Source organism: Engystomops pustulosus, chromosome 2 (genome assembly GCF_040894005.1).
Source record: "Engystomops pustulosus chromosome 2, aEngPut4.maternal, whole genome shotgun sequence".
NCBI lineage: Eukaryota > Metazoa > Chordata > Amphibia > Anura > Leptodactylidae > Engystomops > Engystomops pustulosus.
The window spans coordinates 32,505,173-32,525,149 of record NC_092412.1 but is presented as its reverse complement, the minus strand read 5'-3'; the positions used below and the strand labels follow the sequence as shown (position 1 = coordinate 32,525,149).

The 19,977-nt window shown below is 41.0% G+C and overlaps 1 protein-coding gene and 1 long non-coding RNA gene across 4 annotated transcripts in view; one reads left to right on the top strand and one right to left on the bottom strand.

The window, feature by feature from the left end:
• The window catches only part of TRPC6 (transient receptor potential cation channel subfamily C member 6), a 94,107-nt gene that overhangs the window by 7,622 nt on the left and 66,508 nt on the right, over positions 1 to 19,977 (top strand). The window contains exon 1 of one of the 3 annotated variants that reach the window (XM_072134184.1): positions 13,000 to 13,215. The exons of 1 other annotated variant lie outside the window; for it this stretch is intronic. In XM_072134184.1, coding sequence (XP_071990285.1) covers positions 13,109 to 13,215 — 107 coding nt within the window. In that variant the 5' untranslated portion in view covers positions 13,000 to 13,108. Of the gene's footprint in view, positions 1 to 12,999; positions 13,220 to 19,977 lie in introns of those variants that run through there. One more of the 3 variants, XM_072134185.1, reaches the window with a different exon arrangement.
• On the bottom strand, positions 91 to 8,664 carry LOC140117437 (uncharacterized). Its single transcript, XR_011853019.1, has 3 exons — positions 8,442 to 8,664; positions 4,607 to 4,653; positions 91 to 235 (listed from the first exon to the last, which is right to left on the bottom strand). It is a non-coding gene; the product is annotated as an uncharacterized lncRNA (long non-coding RNA).

Genomic DNA, 19,977 nt, shown 5'->3' with positions numbered 1-19,977 from the left:
GCTTGGGTTTAGGTGTGGATTGAGCATTAGGGGATGTTTATGTTTATATGTGGCGGCACTTCAAAGATTCCTCCTCGCGTCTCTGTTCCGTACTGTTTTAATGACAAACCGAATCCTGCCACTGTCTCGTGTAGACATTACACATTCACGTAGAGTTATGCTTGTACATCAAAGAAGACAAGTGAAGTATTTTTAGTTTTCCAAATAAGAGACTTACAGGGAGCCGGGGAGAGATCTGCGGAGGAACAGAGGAGTCAGAGGTCACTTTCTGATAAACAGGACACAGAGAGGAAATGCAGAGTTTCCAGTCTTCTCCCCTAAGACAATGAGGATGGTGAATGGTGTGTACGTAGTATACGTCATGTAGCAGAGCTGAGTTGGTTATTTGGCACAGCTTACTATCAAATCACTAGTGTTGTACATAGATGTGCTGGTTATTATGTTATCATTACATAAGGATTCATCTGGATGACATTAGTGGGGTTATTTCATGAATCAGTAGATATTCATATGAATGGACATCCCTATACATCCAAAACATTTTAGGACAAATGTATAAAATAATATGATTGATTAAACTTATAATTGAGAACTCCATCTTGACTTGAGATACAACAAAATATAAGATTGTTTTAAACATCTAAACATGAAAAACTACTGGGTGCTGTCTTTCTTTACCCATTAAAGGGACACTGTCAGCAGCTTTTACCCCACAAAGCTACTAGCCCACTCAGGTATGAAATATGCTTTCTACAATTCCTTATTTTATGTCAAAACTCATCGATAAAAAGCTGATGACAAGTTTCATTTTAATGGGTTAAAGCAAATCTATAACCAGGATTAAAGGGGTATTTCTTATATGTACTCAGGATAACTAAATAACACATTCTTTAAAGGAAACCTACCACTGCTGATGGTAGGTATTAGCTGTAAACACCGAAGCAGCTTCGGCCGTGCGCGCGTGACGCCTCCGGCACTTCCTATGGAGGCGTGCGTAGCTGCTTCGGGTCTGTTCATCAAAATGTGTTTAAACCGCGATATAGCAGTTTAAAACCCTAGCAAAGGTAAGCTCCGGCACCAGCTCACCCTCAGCTGGTGCCCGCTGTTTACAGCTAATACCTACCATTACCAGTGGTAGGTTTCCTTTAACTATTATTACCAAAAATACAGCATTTCACGGATATAAGTCCAACCTGTCTCTATCGTGTACACGATTTCAGTTGCCCCTGGATTCAACCCTGATCTTATGACTTTAGGGTCGTCAGACATCTTGCTTTTCTGTCTGCCATGGAGCTGAGATATTCTCTCTCTCTGCTCCATGCAGGGCCCCATGCAGGATGGTACTCTCACTGATACACAGTCACTGACTTCCTGCCAGCAGCAGCAGAGGACAGCTTCAAGCTACAGACAGATAAGTTCTTTATTCGGGAAGGGGGAGGCAGAGCTGACAGAGTGTGTGTGTGGATCATGATGTGTCTGCTCAGACAGTCTCCGCCCACACTCTGGAATCTTACACTGACCATCACTGAGTGATAGGAGCTAAAACAACAATGCGTAAAATTGAAACAGTAGCGATAAGCATGTTATAACTGCGCCAGTATGCCAGTGTTATAGCAGCATGTTAAATTTGAATCCTTATGGTAATAAGCAGCACAAGATCAGGGAGACGGGAATAAAATTTAAATCTGACGCATGCGCATGCGATCAGGTAGTGTAGGAACTGGACTCTCAGACACATAGCGCATGCGCATCAATGCTGACAGGTTCCCATTAAGGATATACATTTTTACTAACTTGGACATGTCAGGCGAGATGTGAGGTCCCTTTTAAGGGATATATCAGCCGTATGTGCATGAGCTCTCTATGTATAACAAGTGGTACATCTTATGTAATATCCATTTCTGGTTCCGCCCTGTATTTTTCCTGTGTTAATTACATTTAGCGCACAGTACAACAACTATGATGAATGCGCACTGTAAAAGCTTTCGGATGCACACAGGGCACTAAATGATTTGCCCTCTGCTATAATAAATACGTCTGATGTATTCAGCTTGTTTAATAGCAATAATTTCTATGCTAATAAGCGATAAGTAAAGTCGTGCTCCTGCCGATGCTGCTCTGATGACAAGTTTCTATCTCACCTATTCCCTTAAGCTTATTATTTCAGTCAATTAGACTTAAAGTGTCTCCATATAATCTTAGTGTAAGGACAGGAGACGACAGGAAGGAGAGTTACTGTGCCATTAACTCCTTGTAATTTATTAGTATGGTTAAGAGCTCTATTCACTAGTGGATAATAATATAGGCGGTGTGGGTGGTATCCCGGGGCCCAAGCCTTCTAGGGTGCCCATGGCCACCCAAACCACCCACCAAATTTTACACTGAGAAGGACCTACACCCATGAAATCCTTATACATCTGTTCTTGCGCTCAATACACATGTTCACAAGAGCCATTTCAGGAACTTTGAAGGTCCTCCAAAGGTCCTGGAACCACAGATTGTAAGCAAAAAAAAGGACACATCCTCCACAAAAAGCTGGTTCTAGTGCCATATGTAGGAAGTGATTCCAGACATGTTAGGGTTATAATATTCATATAGCCCACGACTTATGGCAGTCTTCATCCTTTGGCTGTATTCTATAGGAATGGACACTAAGTTATTTTAATTTTACTTTCTTTATGTGACATTAACTCTTAATGGTTACAATCATCTATATGGCACACATGCTTAGTGGTTGCATTTCACATAAGTTCTAGTACAGAACATGGATATCCTTCTAACAACTACACTGCTAGATCAAAGGGAGCTACAATTTTCGGTGTTTATTGAATGGGATACTACAATTGTTATAAAGCAGATATTGTGCTGCAGGGACCAGGTCAGCAGCAACATCAGACCTATTGATGGAGCATTAGCAGCCAGATTCATTGCTAAGGTCTTGCAGTTAAAGGGGTTTTCCCACGAATGCAAGTTTGGTCTAATCCACGGGATAGGGACTAACCTGCTGATCAGTGGGGGTCTCAGTGATGAGACCTCCACAGATCAGGAGAACGAGGGGTCACTCTGTCAGACTAATGGAGCAGACGGCCGCGCATGACCCTTCTGCTCCATTAATCTCTATGGAGCTGACGAAGATCGGTGAGCGCAGCGCTCAGCAATTTCCGTCAGCTCGACGGAGGTACGTAGGACCCCATCGGACACCTTGTTTTCGGGATCTGTGGGGGTCTCAGTCTCTGAGTTAGTATATGCCGGGCTCCTGCTGCAATTGCATGGGCACTGCTTCTGAGCCTATGCGGTCTCCAGGACGGCATTGTACACCATGTTGCTATAGCGCACAACTCGCCAAAATGTACTATACCATACTGGGGTGGGTAGAGGTTAAAGGAAAGGGATAGCCATGTCTGGGGCTAGTGTATCATAAATCTCAGAGCAGGGAGTAGCAGAGGGATCTATGATACTTAGGCTGCCAGGAGGAGAGTAACTAGAAGAGACAGGGCCCCATTGCAGACTTTTAAATGAGACCCCTCTTCACCCTTAAAAAATAAACATATTAGTATACTCACACATGTGAGTTACAATCACACACATGTATACACTCATATATACACACACATTTATATACTACAGGCGGCAGTACAGGCGGTCCAATTGTCACTAGGACAAAAAAAATGTGTCTGTAGCTACAATTATAAAATATACAGTTCCAACTTACATACAAATTCAACTTAAGAACAAACCTAAGGGACATATCCTGTACGTAACCTGTACTTGTATACATACAGCATATACAAACATACATAAACTATATACACACCACATATACATACACCATATACTTATTACATATGCATACACATATAGATACAGCTAATACATACTTATGCAGGCATATGCCATATACACTCCCAGTACCCCGGATCCTGGCACTGCTACCCCTGTAGTTGCACCCCTGGCTGCCAGGCATCACTGAAGATCACAAAATTGTTTGGGGAGCCTATGAGCTCGGCCTGGCTTGTGGACCTGGTCACAGTGGGGACCTCGCTGGCCCCAGCCCACTTAAGGTCGGAGCCACTTCTCTTTAGTTCTGCTTTCAGTGTTGTTAGTTGTGAAGCCCCTGTCCTTGATTTTGACATAATGCATCACTTGTTTAATGTCATTGAGATCTTTCTGTATGTTCTCTGCCAGATATAATGTTCTGCATCTCATTTCCTCTAATAACATTTGCCATTGTTATATTTAGCCATAATGTAAATGGTGATCGCTGCCTGCGACGACATTAACATAATCAATTTAGGGTTCCTCGCAGTCTCTATAAGTGCTGTCTGACAACGTTACATGGAAATTCATTTATAGAAAGAACATAAGATGAATTTTATGTCTTGGATATGGATACGGCAGATCTCATTAATGCTTTATCTTTGTGTTGGTTTGGTCATATGAAAAGAATGTCTGCCGCTAAGAGACAATACATATTCAGGATCTTCAGTTTTTCACATGCGTATGGCATCCCTATCTAACGCCCGCAAAAACACGGATGGTTGAAAAAGTTTGGTTTCTTAAAAGCCTCTTCCAGAAGACAACTTCAATGGAAGTCTACGCTCCTTACCTGTACAAAAAAGTGCATGATCCATTTCCTTCTCTTGGACTTATGGCCTGTGAAAGCAAAACGGATGTTAGAAGAAATCCCTAGAAAATGGGTCAGTTCCTGTGGACTTCCTGTGGCTATGTCACATTTCTATGCCAGGCCAGGCCACTGCTGCCCAGTGGACGCATGAAGCGGATCTGGCGGCTGCCAGGTGGCGGGGCACCGTTATATGTTGGTGCACTTGGCACCAGCATATGATAAATGTGCCCCCATATATATAGCTAGTAGGACATGTGCTCCAGTATTCCAGACACATGCGGCACTGGGTGTTCCCCATTATAGTGATCGCTAGTGGGAACCCCATCAAATAAACACTTAGAACACACTAGAATTTGGGATAAGTGGTCATAATGAGAATCTCACTTTAGGTGGGTTTACGAGACGTATGTGACCCAAGATGTACTTACCCTGCTCCATCTCCTAGTACCTGCACTGCTTTGGTACTTTCGGTCTTGGCACCTTGGCCAATCAAAGTCCTCCTTACACCAGGGATGTTGGTCCAAGGAGACCAATGATTGGCTGAACCTGGTTCTGTGAACTCCCCTGGTACTTCCAGAGGTTGCCAAATACTAGTGACACAAAACATTGGGAATAGGAGCAGGGTAAGTAAACTATAAGGGAGTTATCCCTTGCTGGTGCAATATGCTGTAGTATATGATGTTAATGCCACCCCCTTTCACACGTTCTGGGATTGTGATATAACCTTCGCAAGGAACACTCCACCCCGGTCCACTCAACCTCCGGGCATGGTCCCCTTTACTCCTCTCCATACTCAAAATTCCTGGCCAAAAAAACTGACATACAAGCTGTGTTAATCCTTCCCTTTGTTTTTCTTTGACACCCCAGCCCTAACCCCTAATGGGTTTTCCAAAATTCCTGGAAACTTTTTTAAATACTCTTATACCAATTGTATACAATATTACAATATGGTGACAAAAACCTGTCAAGACTACAATACACATTACAACCACTAGGTGGATGTACACAGAAACTTATAAGATATCACTTTGTGACGATGTTGCAAAACAGTATCGTCTTCCAAAGCTGATCATCTCCCGATATACAGTAACTGGACATGTCCATCTAAAGAAAAGGTAATGAAGGACAGTGTCACTTCATGGCCACTAAAGGGCAGTTTTCTTTAACAGCAAGTTCCACATTGCCGGAACTAAAATCCCTTTAAGACATCAATGCGTTGGGTATGAAAGGTTCTTTATATACAAATAATCCCGTCCTCCAGGATTGCTTCCTATAGGGCCCTATAGTAATAACAGAAAACTTCCCGCTGTCCCGGATATATTCAGGTCTCAATATGTCCCGTACTGAATGGTGGGGAATGAGCGACGTTCATATTCATAAAGTTGTAAATGTTGCGGCCCTGCAGTAGCTGAAGGTGGCGGATTATTCTGAGCATTGATTAAGTACAGAAGCCGCACAGTCATTCTAGATCTATAATCACACGTCCTGCCGAGAGGGGAGAAACACAAGCAAGCCCAAAATACACCCACAGAGCAGTCACCCCCCATTACAGAGGGGGCTTTGTGTCTCCACATATCTGCTCAGAGAGAAGTACAATTAGCGAGAAAGCCACCAGCAACGTAACATATGCTTCACCCGGGTGTATGCCAGGAGGATATGCCAATTACCTCTGCCAAGTTACGCTTCAAAGCTTATGCTGTAACGCAACGACAGGTCTGCAGCAATCACAGTCCTCCACCATAGCATCAGGTAACAAAATCTCATATTTTCTTTCCAAATAATTTCCGGAAAATCAGCACATTATTTATTAGGAGCGCTGAGGAATGAAGGATCTGCGCTAAAGCAACCGCTGCGGGAATGTGAACTAACAAGACGCTGTGAGCAAAACCTGCACTTTTCAACCAAGATATTTATCTATTTCCTTATCTATCTATCTATCTCATATCTATCTATCTATCTCATATCTATCTCATATCTATCTATCTCTCATATCTATCTATCTATCTCATATCTATCTATCTGTCTGCCTCATATCTATCTATCTATCTATCTATCTATCTATCTATCTATCTATCTATCTATCTATCTATCTCATATCTATATCTGTCTGTCTATCTATCTATCTATCTATCTATCTATCTATCTATCTATCTATCTCATATCTATCTCATATCTATCTCATATCTATCTATCTTTCTATCTCATATCTATCTCATATCTATCTATCTATCTATCTATCTATCTATCTATCTATCTATCTCATATCTATCTATCTCATATCTATCTCATATCTATCTATCTATCTTTCTATCTCATATCTATCAATCTATCTATCTATCTATCTATCTATCTATCTATCTATCTATCTATCTATGTACAAATTAGAAGAAGCGACACTTGAAAAAGGTATCCAACAATGAAATGTTGCCACTTGCCTCAATAAAGATCACCAACTTTTGAATTCCACCTCTGGAGTGCTGCTCGCTTCTTCTAATTTGTATCTACATAAGGACCAAGCCAGGACCTCTGCGGGCTTTGCACCCCCCTCCTGCGGGCTTTCCACAAAGCTGTGCGGACTTGAACTCTACTATTTGTATCTATCTATCTTTATATCTTTAAAAACAACACAGCAATATTTTTAGCAGCACTAATAATGTAGGAAAAGTGCAGGTTCTCAATGGTTTCGACCTAACCAATTTCCAAAAATATACACAGTGTATTTTTTCACTTTGTATCTTTCTATCTAGTTCAAATTTTGTATCTATATTGAAAATTTTATGAATATTTACTCATTGTTTTCTTTTCCATCTGCTTGGCATCTTTCTTATTAATGTGACATGTCAGTTTGTCTATTCAGTAATGAAATGTGTCCAATTACATGCCTTCCCTGCATAACATTTCACATACAGATAAATCAAGATCAAATCAAGATCCACACCATTTTCCATTATCTCACACATTTCATATCATTTATTTATCTATCTATCTCATATCTTTCTATCTATCTATCTCATATCCATATATCTATCTATCTATCTATCTATCTATCTATCTATCTATCTATCTATCTCATATCTATCTATCTCATATCTATCTATCTATTTATCTATCTCATATCTATCTATCTATCTATCTCATATCTATCTATCTATCTATCTATCTATCTATCTATCTATCTCATATCTATCCATCTATCTATCTCATATATATATATCTATCTATTTATCTATCTCATATCTATCTATCTATCTATCTATCCCATATCTATCTCATATCTATCTATCTATCTACTTGCAGAAAGTTCAAGCAGCACACTTTGTATTCGTAGCGAGGAGGTATGGGTGCAACGCTTAGTTAGACCGGGCTCCAGGTCCTTCGAATAGCAAATGGAGAAAAAGCAGCACTCCAAAATGAGGATTACGTTGAAAAACGGTGAATTTATTCCATGTTATGAAAAGTACAAATACATGTACAGAAGCAACGTTTCGACTCCTCAGAGTCTTTGTCAAGCCTAGTGACATAGGTGAACAGTGATCTTATATAGCAAACAAATGTGATCACATGATCAAAAACGATCCCACCCCTTTTGAGTTAACATATTACATCCTATCGTGAATATACAATAAATTGTAAAACATAGTAGAGATTACATCATCAATGCGCATACATAATCAAGTGCTGGTGCATTATGGTATATTAAAGGTATGGATATAGGCAACGGACATAAAGGCAACAGGTGGCAAGTGCTTATAGTGTTATACAGTGCTCAATTATACTGTGTGTCAATTAAAAACAGTAGGACTATGTTCTCACCAACCTAATCCAGCGGTCATGCACTTGAAAAACTTGTGGACGGCAAACGCTGACCGATCGCGGGGGTGACCCGCAGGTGGAACGCAAGCGGAGTAAGAATCCACTGCGCATGTGCAAGGAGGAGTCAAGTGTCCATGGAAACAGTGACGTCACAACAACAACAGAGCGCGTCACCGGGGAACCCGGTGTATTTCACTCAGAGTGAGACGTCATATGGATGATAAGAATATGTATAGAAGATCACTGGCACAGCGGAGGGTGAGTAAATGGCCAAGGTAATTAACATTAGCAAACTTAAGTCAAAAGGACACCTAAGAGGATGAATAGGTATTAACCCCTAAGTGTCAGGGGAAAAAGGGTAATTGTATCCCTATGACCAACCGCGGTCACTGCAGGATTATCGAAAATAACCTCTGGTCCTTATTAATGCAACGAAAGGTAACCACTCCCATGGCACATAGTGTGATCATACAGAATCTATGGTAACCTGAACAGGACACTGAAAATGTGACAATGAAAAATTAAAAGAAGTAGTACAAAAAAGTCGGTCAAAAAAGCGTTGCTGGTCGAGACGGATGGAGAGGATGGTGAGAGCAGTCCGCATTCGGCTCCAAAATAAGTAGGTTAATCTATAAGACAGAAAAAGATAGTAAATATTGAGGTTATAGGATATACAAATCAAAAGTTACATCACTAAAAACCTATACCCCGATGGGAGATCAAGAAAACCCACCAAGACCAGAGGATCATCAAGACAAATCATATATTGTGTAATTTAAAATCCACATTGAGACCATTAGGTCTTAGGGTATTGAGAGTATATATCCACCACAATTCTCTTTTTTTGAGGATACGCTCCCTGTCACCCCCTCTGCGTAGTGGGGGCACGTGATCAATTAGTTGGAACCTTAGGTCCCTCTCCTGATGACCAACTTCCATAAAATGCTTAGGTACTGGCAGATCGCGTCTACCACTGCGAATGGTATAACGATGTTGGTTAAACCTAACCTTAAATTCCAAGGTGGTTTCACCGATGTAGATGAGACCACATGGACAATTAAGCATGTATATCACAAATCGGCTGTCGCAATTCAGGTAATGTTTTATCTGGTGACATACACCATTATGCAAAAAAGAAGGACCCTTGTTCATTTGCTTACAGTTAATGCAATTTCGACAAGGGTATGAACCCTTATTCAGTCGTCCAAAAATGGCAGTTTGCCGACTTGTGCGTTGTGTGCCTACATCAGATTTAACAAGACGATCTTTCACCGATTGGGATTTGCGATAAGAAAAAAGGGGGGGATTTTCAAATTCAGGAACATAACATGCACTGCCAGATAATTTACTCCAATGTTTCCGAATGATGTTTGCAATATCGTTACTGCATGTATTAAATGTAGATATGAATGGGATCCGATTGTTATTAGTGCGTGTCACTGTGGTGGACAAAAGGGTTGTTCTATCTACCAAATCTGCCTTGTGAAGGTTGTCTTGTATGATTCTGCGGGGATAGCCCCGTTGCGAAAATTTTTTGGCCATGGTGTCTAAATTAATGTCAACCATCTTAGGATCACTGGTAATTCTTTTCACCCTTAGAAGTTGGCTATAGGGGAGTGTCTTTATCATAGCCCTAGGGTGATGGCTCTCATACCTTAGAAGAGTATTCCTATCTGTGGGCTTTACGAAAAGATCAGTGGTGATCACCCCTGTATTTAGGATCACCTGTGTATCAAGAAACTGAATCCTATCCCTAGAGTGTACCAAGGTGAACTTGATGGATGCATCAATAGTATTGAGATAGGAGTGAAAGTCCATTAGCTCCAACTCAGAGCCGGTCCAGAGGAGGAAGATGTCGTCTATGTAACGCCACCATCGCAGGCAGTGCCTGAAATGGCTAGAGACATAGACGGCATCTTCCTCCAAGACCCTCATAACAATGTTGGCGTAGGTGGGCGCCATATTCGCGCCCATCGCCACGCCCATTAATTGCAGGAAAAAGTCATCACCAAACAAAAAATAATTATGTTTCAGTACCAGTTCCAGAAGGTCCAAAATGAACTGTTGAGTTTTAGGGGTGTAGTGTGTGGAAAGTAATTTGCGTCTGACGGCCCCAATTCCTCGTTGATGATCAATCGATGTGTATAGGGATACTACATCAAACGACGCCAGAACAGTGTCTGACGTGATGTTGGGTTCAACCTCTTTGAGTTTGTTAATAAAATCTGTGGTGTCTCGTATGTAGGATGCTCCAGAGACCGAGAGATCACGGAGTAGTTTGTCCAAAAAGGTGGTGATATTGCAAAAGATAGAGCCACTACCCGAGACAATCGGGCGACCTGGAGGGGAGATAAGGCTCTTATGTATTTTGGGCAAGATATATAGCACAGGTGTAACCGGATGTTGTATGGTGAGATATTTATGTGTATCAGTGTCAATGATGTTAACATATTTGGCTGCGTCTAAAATGCTCTTAATTTTCTTAGCAATATGAAATTTGGGGTCAGCAGAGATTCTGCGATAGACCGAGACATCAGAAAGTTGCCGATGGATCTCCGCAAGGTATGAGCTGGTATCCATGACGACGACAGCCCCGCCCTTATCTGCGGGCTTGATGGTGATGTCGCCGTCATGGGCCAGCTCATCCAATGCAGAGATCTCCTCTCGTGTGATATTAGGGTGGAGAAACCCAGTGTCAGTGGAGGAGTTACATAGAGATTGTATATCTCGTTTCACCGCCGCGATGAATGACACAATATGGGGAGCATCCACATCGGGTGTGAAAGAGCTAACATTGTGTAATTTCAGTTGGGCGCGAATATGGCGCCCACCTACGCCAACATTGTTATGAGGGTCTTGGAGGAAGATGCCGTCTATGTCTCTAGCCATTTCAGGCACTGTCTGCGATGGTGGCGTTACATAGACGACATCTTCCTCCTCTGGACCGGCTCTGAGTTGGAGCTAATGGACTTTCACTCCTATCTCAATACTATTGATGCATCCATCAAGTTCACCTTGGTACACTCTAGGGATAGGATTCAGTTTCTTGATACACAGGTGATCCTAAATACAGGGGTGATCACCGCTGATCTTTTCGTAAAGCCCACAGATAGGAATACTCTTCTAAGGTATGAGAGCCATCACCCTAGGGCTATGATAAAGACACTCCCCTATAGCCAACTTCTAAGGGTGAAAAGAATTACCAGTGATCCTAAGATGGTTGACATTAATTTAGACACCATGGCCAAAAAATTTTCGCAACGGGGCTATCCCCGCAGAATCATACAAGACAACCTTCACAAGGCAGATTTGGTAGATAGAACAACCCTTTTGTCCACCACAGTGACACGCACTAATAACAATCGGATCCCATTCATATCTACATTTAATACATGCAGTAACGATATTGCAAACATCATTCGGAAACATTGGAGTAAATTATCTGGCAGTGCATGTTATGTTCCTGAATTTGAAAATCCCCCCCTTTTTTCTTATCGCAAATTCCAATCGGTGAAAGATCGTCTTGTTAAATCTGATGTAGGCACACAACGCACAAGTCGGCAAACTGCCATTTTTGGACGACTGAATAAGGGTTCATACCCTTGTCGAAATTGCATTAACTGTAAGCAAATGAACAAGGGTCCTTCTTTTTTGCATAATGGTGTATGTCACCAGATAAAACATTACCTGAATTGCGACAGCCGATTTGTGATATACATGCTTAATTGTCCATGTGGTCTCATCTACATCGGTGAAACCACCTTGGAATTTAAGGTTAGGTTTAACCAACATCGTTATACCATTCGCAGTGGTAGACGCGATCTGCCAGTACCTAAGCATTTTATGGAAGTTGGTCATCAGGAGAGGGACCTAAGGTTCCAACTAATTGATCACGTGCCCCCACTACGCAGAGGGGGTGACAGGGAGCGTATCCTCAAAAAAAGAGAATTGTGGTGGATATATACTCTCAATACCCTAAGACCTAATGGTCTTAATGTGGATTTTAAATTACACAATATATGATTTGTCTTGATGATCCTCTGGTCTTGGTGGGTTTTCTTGATCTCCCATCGGGGTATAGGTTTTTAGTGATGTAACTTTTGATTTGTATATCCTATAACCTCAATATTTACTATCTTTTTCTGTCTTATAGATTAACCTACTTATTTTGGAGCCGAATGCGGACTGCTCTCACCATCCTCTCCATCCGTCTCGACCAGCAACGCTTTTTTGACCGACTTTTTTGTACTACTTCTTTTAATTTTTCATTGTCACATTTTCAGTGTCCTGTTCAGGTTACCATAGATTCTGTATGATCACACTATGTGCCATGGGAGTGGTTACCTTTCGTTGCATTAATAAGGACCAGAGGTTATTTTCGATAATCCTGCAGTGACCGCGGTTGGTCATAGGGATACAATTACCCTTTTTCCCCTGACACTTAGGGGTTAATACCCATTCATCCTCTTAGGTGTCCTTTTGACTTAAGTTTGCTAATGTTAATTACCTTGGCCATTTACTCACCCTCCGCTGTGCCAGTGATCTTCTATACATATTCTTATCATCCATATGACGTCTCACTCTGAGTGAAATACACCGGGTTCCCCGGTGACGCGCTCTGTTGTTGTTGTGACGTCACTGTTTCCATGGACACTTGACTCCTCCTTGCACATGCGCAGTGGATTCTTACTCCGCTTGCGTTCCACCTGCGGGTCACCCCCGCGATCGGTCAGCGTTTGCCGTCCACAAGTTTTTCAAGTGCATGACCGCTGGATTAGGTTGGTGAGAACATAGTCCTACTGTTTTTAATTGACACACAGTATAATTGAGCACTGTATAACACTATAAGCACTTGCCACCTGTTGCCTTTATGTCCGTTGCCTATATCCATACCTTTAATATACCATAATGCACCAGCACTTGATTATGTATGCGCATTGATGATGTAATCTCTACTATGTTTTACAATTTATTGTATATTCACGATAGGATGTAATATGTTAACTCAAAAGGGGTGGGATCGTTTTTGATCATGTGATCACATTTGTTTGCTATATAAGATCACTGTTCACCTATGTCACTAGGCTTGACAAAGACTCTGAGGAGTCGAAACGTTGCTTCTGTACATGTATTTGTACTTTTCATAACATGGAATAAATTCACCGTTTTTCAACGTAATCCTCATTTTGGAGTGCTGCTTTTTCTCCATTTGCTATCTATCTATCTATCTATCTATCTATCTATCTATCTATCTATCTATCTCATATCTATCTATCCATCTATCTCATATCTATCCATCTATCTATCTATCTATCTATCTATCTATCTATTTATCTATCTATCTATCTATCTATCTATCTATCTATCTATCTATCTCATATCTATCTATCCATCTATCTCATATCTATCCATCTATCTATCTCATATCTATCTATCTATCTCATATCTATCTATCTATCTATCTATCTCATATCTATCTATCCATCTATCTCATATCTATCCATCTATCTATCTCATATCTATCTATCTATCTATCTATCTATCTATCTATTTATCTATCTATCTATCTATCTATCTATCTATCTATCTATCTATCTATCTATCTATTTCTGAAGAACTGCACTGGTTACATTATTTGGTTGCAGTTATATATTCTATGATTAACAATAACCTTGGCTCAGAATATCTATATATATATATATATATATATATATATATATATATATATATATATGTAGTAATATGTGTATTTTGTGGCAATCGTTACTCACATGCACAGAAACAATCGTGTAACATTGAAAGGTTATTCCCGTTAAGATTTAATTTTTGAGGCAAAATAAATATTAGTGTCCATGTGGATGCCTTGAGCTCTAGGTGACATATAGCTTTTCAACTAGTTAACCATCATCATCAGTGATCATCATCCAAGGTAAAGGTGTCCTGTCTTCCTTGTATTTTCTTTGTCAGAAGTATCTAAAGAATTTCCTCCACTGTTCTAGAATGTAGAATGTTCCGCACACATCACTGATCATCTCCCTGATCATAGATATCGGTCTTCTGCTGGTGTCATTCCTAGATGATTCCAGTTTACAATGATGGTGTTTCCAGGGGATTTGGGCAGATCTAGCGGATCCTTTAAATACTGTAGTAAAGTACTTTTGATGTGCATGTCACATCCTTTGGTGTTGTTCTGGCACTTGACTTGAGCTTGTACCTATAACTATGTTACTTCACCCCCGGTGTTTGACTATTTTGCGTTGCGTTTTATACACTACATCGCAGCATTTGGCTTGTGTCATACTTTGTGGTCGAAATGTTGCTGCGTGGTGAATAAAACACTCTGTGCAGTTTCCCTTCATCTTGTGCTGTGCTTCAGTCCTTTTACTAGTTATTGGATAAAATTTGGACCATCACCAGGGTCAACTAGCTGCGGGCACCCTCCTTATCTGATACAACTCTGGAGGGTATGCTGTCTACATTTTCCATCTTTTGACTATTTTATTTGACATGTGTTTCTTGGCACTAAACCTAGCATTGATCTATACCAAGTCCAGTACAAGAGGTAGTGACTCAAAATGTCACGGTAGAAAAGTCTAGATTACTAAATAGTGGTTCAAGGGTGAAAACCAAAGCCAAACCAGTTACACAGTATTTACCTGAGCTGCCGATGTCACAACTACATGGCTGTGTACTTTATCTTATGCAAAAGTTTCCAAAAGACATGGATAAAAAAAATACAGTGAGGAATCATTGTATGTGCTTTCATGCCTGCCTCAACCTGTGGGTCGTGACCCCAGCGGGGGTCGAACAACCAAAACCGGGGGTCGCCTAAAGCCATCGGAGCCGCAATTTTATTGCTTTTTTACTGCAAATCGCATGGTTTGGGGTCACCGCAACATGAGGAACTGTATTGCGGGGTCACAGCATTAGAAAGGTTGAGAACCACTGCCTTAAAGGGAAACTGTCAACAGCTTTAACCCCACTAAACTACTAACCCCCTCAGGTAGGGAATTAAATGCCCTTTCTAGCTCTCCCCCTTTCACTTACATTTTGCCACCTATTAAAAAATCCCCTCATATGCAAATGAACTGGGATGAATCACTTTCAGAGGCTGCACGGGGAGCAACACTTCAGAAGGTTCAATCTTTGGCTCTATAGCATCAAGAAATATGTTATGGTATGATATTAAAGAAGAGAATCTTATCTTTAAAATTGCTTTGGAAATTGGGGTTCTGTGTGCTACAGATCTGTAGAAACTGACTGGTAAAAACAGTCAGAAATTGGATAATTATTGTCAGCCCACATTCCCAACACTCTACATCCCCAGTTCTGGAGTTCAAGCCTCATACGATATGAAAGATTAGATTCTCATTTTTAATATCATACAATACCATTTTTGTAAGTACTATGTCTGATGTGAAGCTCATCTTAGATAAAACTGACTTTTTCAGTTCATTCACTTTTGGCTGCAGAGAAGATTTTTTTTTTTATAGATACAGATATAGAACTGTTGAAATGTAACATAAAATACAGAATGCTAGACCTGAAGGAGCTAGTAGTTTGTGGGCTAAAATCTGATGACAGGTTCCCTTTAATTTGTGTTTTAAAAACTTGATTTTAATGAGAATTGTAATGTTTTAACCCCTCTGTGGTGGAGCTGAATTGAAAAAACTTTTGTCACAATGAATACTCATCCCATGTGATCCAATTCAAGACATGATGATTCCATGACTAACGTGTTATTGTGTGCATTTTTTTAGTTGTCACTTACAAATTAGTCATTTGATATCAACGTCAGTGCTGTGCATGAGAATGGCACCACGAGCGTCACCTCCGAGTGTCAGCATGACGCTACATTGCCTGCACCATGTGTATTAGGACAACCAAAGACAGAGAGAAGTGTTAATGCTATAACACTTACATAATATCACAATGGGATATAACATGTTGCATAAAAGCAGAGGGGAAATGTTTTGGAAATTCACTGTATTTTTCGACGTATAAGATGCACCCAGAACTTTTACAGTTAACCCCTTATTGACCAGCCCTTTTTTGTTTTTTCATTTCCATTTTTCACTTCCCACCTACAAAAATCTATAACTTTTTTATTTTTTACACGTAAAGAGCTGTGTGACGGCTTGTTTTCTGTGTAATGAATTGCACTTCATGGTGATGGTATTGAATATTCTGTGCCGTGTACTGGGAAGCAGGAAAGAAATTCCAAATGCAGTGAAAATGGTGAAAAACGCATTTGCGCCATTTTCTTGTGGGCTTGGATTTTACGGGTTTCACTGTGCGCCCCGATGACATGTCTACTTTATTATTTGGGTCGGTGCGATCACAGGGACAACACATTTGTATAGATTTTATAAAGTTTTCATACATTTACAAAAATAGAAACCTGTACAATTTTTTTTTCTTGATTTTGCCATATTCTGGCGCCGATAACTTTTTCATACTTTGGTGTACAGAACTGTGGGTGGTGTAATTTTTTGTGACTTTTGATGATGTTTTCATTGCTATGATTTTTAGTACTGTATGACCTTTTGATCACTTTTTATTGATATTTTTATATTTTTCAAAATGATAAAAAGTGCCATTTTCGACTTTGGGCGATATTTTCCGTTACGGGGTTAAACGCAGTGAAAAACCGTTATTATATTTTGATAGATCGGGCATTTTCAGACGCGTCGATACCTGATGTGTTTATGATTTTTACTGTTTATTTATATTTATATCAGTTCTAGGGAAAGGGGGTGATTTGAATTTTTATGTTATTTTATTATAAACTTTTTTTAAAAAACATTTTTATTTTTACTATTTTTCAGACCCCCTAGGGTACTTTAACCCTAGGTATTCTGATTGATCCTACCATATAGGGGTTTTGCTGATCATTTACTACAATGTGCTGCTGGCACATAGTAACAAATGAGCAGAAAACATGCAGACTCGAGTCCTGCAAAGACCTGAGGCTGTCATGGCGACAGATCGTCTCTCTCCAATGACATCACGGGGAGCAGCGATCTAAGCCAGCTTTTTAGCTGCTGGCCACGATGAAAGGTTGCTAGTACCAAATGTGGTTGTTAATGCTAGGTTTTTGCTGCAGCAGTGGGTGTTTGCTGCATGTTATTGCCAAGACGACCCCCGAATTCAAAAAATATTTTTGGGCGTTAAAAAGTCGTCTTTTACGCTAGAAAATACAGTACTTTTTCTTTTTTATGGAAAACTGCATTGAGTATGGCAATAGCACACTATGGACTATGCTCAGGGTTGCCATATGGATGATGTGTTGTGTGGGCAATGTGACAGCCAGGTGACATGACAACCTTATGACAACATGTGGTATGGGCCAAAGCAGTATGTCTATTCTAGTATGAACAGATTCCCAGCTCTAGACAGCGCTCAGGAATGGCTCCAGATTTAAATAGTCCAATGGAAGACAGAGCCTTAGTGGGCCCCTTTACAGTAAACTCATGTCCCAACGTCACACTTCTCCCCACAGTAGCCACACTGTCCCCTCCCAGTAGCCAGTGTCCCCCCCTGTTAGTCCTTCTGCCCCCCCCTCCTTAATAGCCACACTGTCCACCCCAATAGCCACACTGCCCCCCCCTCCTCAATAGCCACACTGTCCCCCCTCCTCAATAGCCACACTGTACACCCCAATAGCCACACTGTCCTCACCCCCTCCCCATAAGCAACACTGTCCCCCGCAGTAGCCGCACTGTCTTCACCCATTCCCATAAGCTCACCTTTACACACCTTTCCTCACCTTTCCTGGAGATGTACAAATTGTGGTAGTCAATAATCAGCATCTGTGAAGGTACCTGCTGTCTGTTTTGGCTATTGCACCCTGTATCTTACTGCCCCCATTCAGAAGAAAATAAACTGCAAAACTAAGTTCTGTGAAGAGATTTTAGCAACTCAAATGGACATATTGGGGGTCATTTATTAAGGGCCCGATTCGCGTTTTCCCGACGTGTTACCCGAATATTTCCGTTTTGCGCCGCTTGTACTTAAATTGCCCCGGGATTTTGGCGCACGCGATCGGATTGTGGCGCATCGGCGCTGGCATGCGCGCGACGGAAATCGGGGGGCGTGGCCGAACGAAAACCCGACGTATTCGGAAAAACCGCCGCATTTAAAAACCGAAAATGTGTCGCATAAGGACCGCTTACCTTCACCTGGTCCAGCTCGGTGCATTCCGGCGCGATGAGTTTACTTTCAGCGCAGCAGCGCCACCTGGTGGACGGCGGAAGAACTACCTTATTAAATCCCGGCCGGACCCGAATCCAGAGCGGAGAAGCCGCCGCTGGAACGCGAATGGACCGGGTAAGTAAATTTGCCCCATTGTGCTCCAACGCTCAAGAAACTAGCAGGAGGCAAATACTTTGTTGTTACAGTATAAGTGTATATTTAGAGGTTGTTTCCAATCTCGTTGTGGTTTCCCTTAAGAGATGCAGAAAGCAACCCTTTTCCCCCTACAGAAATACAGCACCAGATTCAAGCAATATGCAGAAATACAGCACCAGACCAAGCAATCTACAGAAATGCAGAACCAGAAACAAGCAACGTACAGAAATACAGCACCAGAATCAAGCAATGTACAGAAATACAGCACCAGAATCAAGCAATGTACAGAAATCCAGCACCAAAATCCAGCAATGTACAGAAATATAGCACCAGAATCAAGCAATGTACAGAAATACAGCACCAAAATCCAGCAATGTACAGAAATATAGCACCAGAAACAAGCAATGTACAGCAATGCAACACCAGAATCAAGCAATGTACAGAAATACAGCACCAGAATCAAGCAATGTACAAAAATACAGCACCAGAATCAAGCAATGTACAGAAATACAGCACCAGAATCAAGCAGTGTACAGAAATACAGCACCAGAAACAAGCAATGTACAGAAATACAGCACCAGAATCCAGCAATGTACAGAAATATAGAACCAGAAACAAGCAATGTACATACATACAGCACCAGAAACAAGCAATGTACAGAAATATAGAACCAGAAACAAGCAATGTACATACATACAGCACCAGAAACAAGCAATGTGCATACATACAGCACCAGAAACAAGCAATGTACAGAAATACAGCACCAGAAACAAGCAATGTACAGAAATACAGCACGAGAAACAAGCAATGTACAGAAATACAGCACCAGAAACAAGCAATGTACAGAAATACAGCACCAGAAACAAGCAATGTACATACATACAGCACCAGAATCCAGCAATGTACAGAAGTACAGCACCAGAATCAAGCAATGTAAAAAATACAGCAACTGGGCTCCATACACAAATACAAGTCCAGAACCATTTTTAATGCATCTTGATGGACACAGCTTATAAATTTGTAAAGCAAAAACTGTAATGGGTTAAGAATCCATGGACCGAATTCCGAATCGTGAGCGTTCTATTTCATTACAAGCTTGATGAGACTTCTCCGCTCATGCATGGCAAAAATGTATTGCAAACAGTCAGCGCCCAGTTCAGAGACATGGCCAGAAAAATGAAAACTTTCTT